At 44.0% G+C, this 4,391-nt stretch overlaps 1 protein-coding gene and 1 non-coding gene across 2 annotated transcripts; both read right to left on the reverse strand.

The window, feature by feature from the left end:
• Positions 1 to 1,213: 1,213 nt before the first annotated feature.
• Positions 1,214 to 2,912, reverse strand: LOC131214397 (ras suppressor protein 1-like). Its single transcript, XM_058208778.1, has 6 exons — positions 2,734 to 2,912; positions 2,474 to 2,524; positions 1,880 to 2,119; positions 1,739 to 1,821; positions 1,420 to 1,667; positions 1,214 to 1,356 (listed from the first exon to the last, which is right to left on the reverse strand). The coding sequence occupies exons 1-6, from the start codon at positions 2,876 to 2,878 to the stop codon at positions 1,263 to 1,265; spliced, it is 861 nt and encodes a 286-aa protein (XP_058064761.1). The 5' UTR covers positions 2,879 to 2,912; the 3' UTR covers positions 1,214 to 1,262.
• Positions 2,913 to 3,210: 298 nt separating this feature from the next.
• Trnak-cuu (transfer RNA lysine (anticodon CUU)) lies at positions 3,211 to 3,283 on the reverse strand. Its single transcript has one exon. It is a non-coding gene; the product is annotated as a tRNA-Lys (tRNA).
• Positions 3,284 to 4,391: the final 1,108 nt, after the last annotated feature.

Raw genomic sequence — 4,391 nt, forward strand, 5'->3', positions numbered from 1 at the left:
GCTGATAAAGTGGTTTATAAAGAGGAAGTTTTGGTATTGTACAAGAGAATTCATTTTATAATCTTCATAGGTTCTCTTTGGTATTGGATAAATAGAGATCAAAGCGATTACGAGACGGATGTACACGAGAATTTTTTTTGTGTTTTAAAATGTTCGTCTTTCAACAGAGTTTACTACAACTTTATTGTTAATACTTCACCCAAGATACGTTGGATCGGTCAAACTAAGCTTCCATAAATCGAATCTTTAAAGCTACTTTGGAGTGCTTCCAACTTCAAGGTTCAATTTTAGCTTTGCATTCTGCCGGAGAAAAGTGGAGTGCTTTTGAACGAATCCGAATGGCGTGCTCAGAGAAAGGTCCAATTGACGACCCAGCAATGGTCCAATTGAAACTAATGGTGAACGTGCGCCCAAGTTCCAAATGGCATTACTTACACTAATTAGGTAAGAAAGTTTTATTGCTAGTTATAGGAATCTCTTTGCAAGATACCAGACGGCTTACCCATTTCGAAAAAGAGCGGAAGATACTTTCTTCAAACTATAAATATGTTTTACGATTGTCTGTTACATTTGTTGATACATAAAGAGCTCAAGGACCAGAGGATCGCCAAAATGCAAGAATAATCGTGTTGTACTTTTCAATGCATTAATTTCATAACAGACGTACAACTCCATTCCAATGAGAAGAAACTATGCTAAAATGGGGTTTCAGCAAGAAACTTGACCGAGCTCCTGCTGTGCTGCGCCAATCCGTGGCAAATAAACACCCCGTGTAATAAAACTCTTTCATCGTAAATTAGTTTCAGGCACATCCATTTTATTACCGGTTTTAATTGCATTTCTTTGCTAGTCACTTTGCCACGCTGGATGTTAGCAATTAAAGGCACTGACGGATCGAAGGAGGAAGAAAACGTTGTTGTGCATCGCACACACAATCTGTGTCCTTCTTGGCACGCTAAGTCAAAGTTAATTAAATTAGTTTAAAACTATGTGCAAAGCTACAGCTGCACGACTGAACCGGCCATATGCAGAATTTGCCAGGCGTTTAGTAAGATTAGTACAAACATTAAACCTTCGTCGCAGGACATCACTTCACAAAGAATTCCTCGCACTGAGAAATTCTGTCCGAAACGATACTTGGCTGCGATCCCCTCACAGAACGGTTAACACAAAGAAACAGCATTCCATCGTGGATGGAAGGATGGATGGAGAAGGCACATAGATAACATTTGGTCACCGGAGACTTTCGCGAACCGGCATCCTTAAGAGCGAGCCCTGGAAGCCTTTTTGGATTTGTCAGATTTTGGCGGAATGTTGCCCGAAGATTTGCTGCCCGACGTATGGCGATTGTAGAGGCTATGGACGATAAAAATCCATTACACTTGGCCCTCAGTGTTTGTCCACCGTGTTGAAACTCACATCCTGTACGCCTCGGTCTTGATGTACTCCAAGACATGGCTAATTCCGACCAGATACTGTTCCGCAATAGCCGTCACCCACGGGTTTTCCTCCATCTTCAGCACCGACTTCGGTCCCGGCATGTCTAGATTGGCGACCTCCGGGGGCAGCACGCTCAACCGATTGTTCTGAATGTGCAGCTCACGGATGCGCGTCAGTTCCCCAATTTCACGCGGTAACTCCAGCAGATCATTATCGCGCAGACCAAGCTGTTGCAAAAGGGGTAAAACCAGCACTCGTTACGCTCGGCTGTTTCGCACACAGGTGAGCATATGCTTACGATTTGCAGGTTTTTCAGGTTTTTTATCTCCGGCGGCAAATACTCAAACTCGTTGTCGCCGAGATAGAGAGCACGAAGCGAATCTGAAACGAATTGAGCAAAATTAGCGACACAGTTTCCGATGCCGACGAAATTGCATACCCATCATGAAGAAATTTCCTGGCAGAACGCTCTCCTTCAAGTTATTGTACGAAAGATCCAACACCTCTAGCACCGGAAACGCTCCAAATCCCCGGGGCAACGTGTCGAGCTTGTTGATGGAGCAGTTCAAAATTCGGAGTTTCGGCATCGACGATAAAGACAGCGGCAGTTCGACGATTTGGTTGTTGGACAGGTTCAAAATTTCCAGGTTTATCAGGTTCGCTATGCCGGGCGGAACACCTACGGAACACAAAACGGAAACTAAAATGTCCTGCGGAAACGGTGATAAAACGGTTCGTTCAAATGTAAACATCACCAGCGTTCATCCGCGAATGAACACCATCAACGTTCACGCAATTGACACTTGACACATTCATTCGTTTGTTCCTCATCCGACACTCCACAATCACACCCTTTGTTTTGCTGTGCGATTGTTGTGAAAATCACAATTATCTACCGAAACCAATTGATATTTTACGGCCACGGCGATGAGTTGATACGCATTATTGTTTTTGCAACACAAAATCACTTGGTCCGACCACTTTGTAGCGACGTAGGGAGCATCCGCGCTCTCGGTCTGCGCCATTTACTCACTCTTTAGTTTGTTGTGGCTCAGCGTTATTCTCGTCACAAACACCATATTTACTGAAAGAATCGTAAAAATGCTCCATTAGGACTGTATTCTTTAGAATAGTTCCAGCACATATGAATTATCTCGTATACTAAGCTAAATATCGCAAGCATCTCCGAATGGGTTCACTCGCTCACGCTGGCGGATGAAAAAACCTGTTTTTACCAAAATAGGAAATTCTGGTCCGCCAACGACACGTTTCCCGCCTAGGGACAATACTCACGCAATCCAGGTAATTCCTCGAAGTTGGAAATATTACGGTCCACCAGATCTATTTCGCGATTCTTCGTCTCGCGGGCTTCGTCCAACACTTTCTTTGCTTTGCTTTGCATTTTGGCTGTCACAGGCAAACAACCGGGTTGATTCATCTTCACAATTCACGCACACGGGCCACGAGAAATGCTGTGATCGACTGACCAATAGAGCGAACGAAAAGTTTTTAACAACGCGATCTTACAATGCTCCTTCACGAGTGAGTAGGATGCTGCGCTCTCAAGAGCGGTACACTCTCCGCGCCTGAAAGTGTTAAATACAGCTCAATGATCGAATCCCACCGCCCACTGTGCCAAGGATCATGCGCATAAGAATGTTATCAGAATTAAAAAAGGAGTAAAATGTTTCCGTCAAAGCACAATAAAACACTAGCTCCAAATCTTAAAATTATGTTTCGGTACAAGCAGCAAATAATTATTGTTTGAGACGCCCAACGTGGGGCTCGAACCCACGACCCTGAGATTAAGAGTCTCATGCTCTACCGACTGAGCTAGCCGGGCAGTTGGGTGGTAGGTCTCTAGAGTGCAACAAGAATCCATTACACATTCTCCTTAAGCTGGGGCCACACGACGCATAAAAGCTAGCGTAAAACCTTTTTATAATGCCAAATCGTTTACGCTTGCTGTGGCAGGCTTAAAATATAAAAAAGTTTATACCGAAATGTCAAACGTGTTTACATTTGTGTTTTTGGCCCGAGCAAATAGAAATAGAAGAGATAAGTTGATTTCTGAATATGGGGCTATGGGGCCGACGTTCAGGCGTAAATTGTGCAGTGGTAAGCCAGACTGAGACGCTCCACGATGCGCGAATAAACGTTTTGGCATTTTTGATAAATGCCAAACTGTTTGCGCTTGTGTCGAAACGTTTATGTGTCGGCCGAGGTGTAAACGCGACCGCAAAACCGAGTGTAAACACTGTTAGCAAACGCTTTGTTTACAAACAGGATAATCACAAGGAGCAACCGTCCATTTTATCGTCCGTTGTCCGTTTTACCGTCCGACGGATGGCCTAAAGGGCGGTCCAAACGCTGCGATCTGCAATGCAATATCGCATGAAGTGACATCTCCGGAGACGTCATAAATGTCACTGCCGCGGGTGGAAATCTGAAGACTCGACATGCAATTTGTGAACAAATTTCAAAACAGGGTCAGTTTGTCGGTTGACTTGTTGATGTTTTGTTTTGGCCTCTTATTTATATTTTGGACGCTTCGTCAACGTTCGCGAAAGTGTGTAACTGAATTTATAAAAATTTACGAAAGTCTGCCATGTCTTTGGCAACTAAAAAATAAAAAATATAGTGATCGGAATAAAAAGGCGGAAGCATACGATGCCATTAAAAAGCAATTTCCTCGACACTGTAACCTCTTCGCACGTTCTTTTTTCGCTTTTTAACCGAAAAGCACAATGGTAAGGCAAACCAACACAGTGTTGCTTCCATGGCTGATTCCAACATGTCCAACCGACAAACTGACCCTGTTTTGAAATTTGGTCACAAATTGCATGTCGAGTCTTCAGATTTCCACCCGCGGCCGTGACATTTATGACATCTCCGGAGATGTCACTTCAAGCGATATTGCATTGCCAGATCGCAGCGTGTAGACCGCCCTT

The sequence above is a fragment of the Anopheles bellator genome, unplaced genomic scaffold (genome assembly GCF_943735745.2).
Source record: "Anopheles bellator unplaced genomic scaffold, idAnoBellAS_SP24_06.2 scaffold00803_ctg1, whole genome shotgun sequence".
NCBI lineage: Eukaryota > Metazoa > Arthropoda > Insecta > Diptera > Culicidae > Anopheles > Anopheles bellator.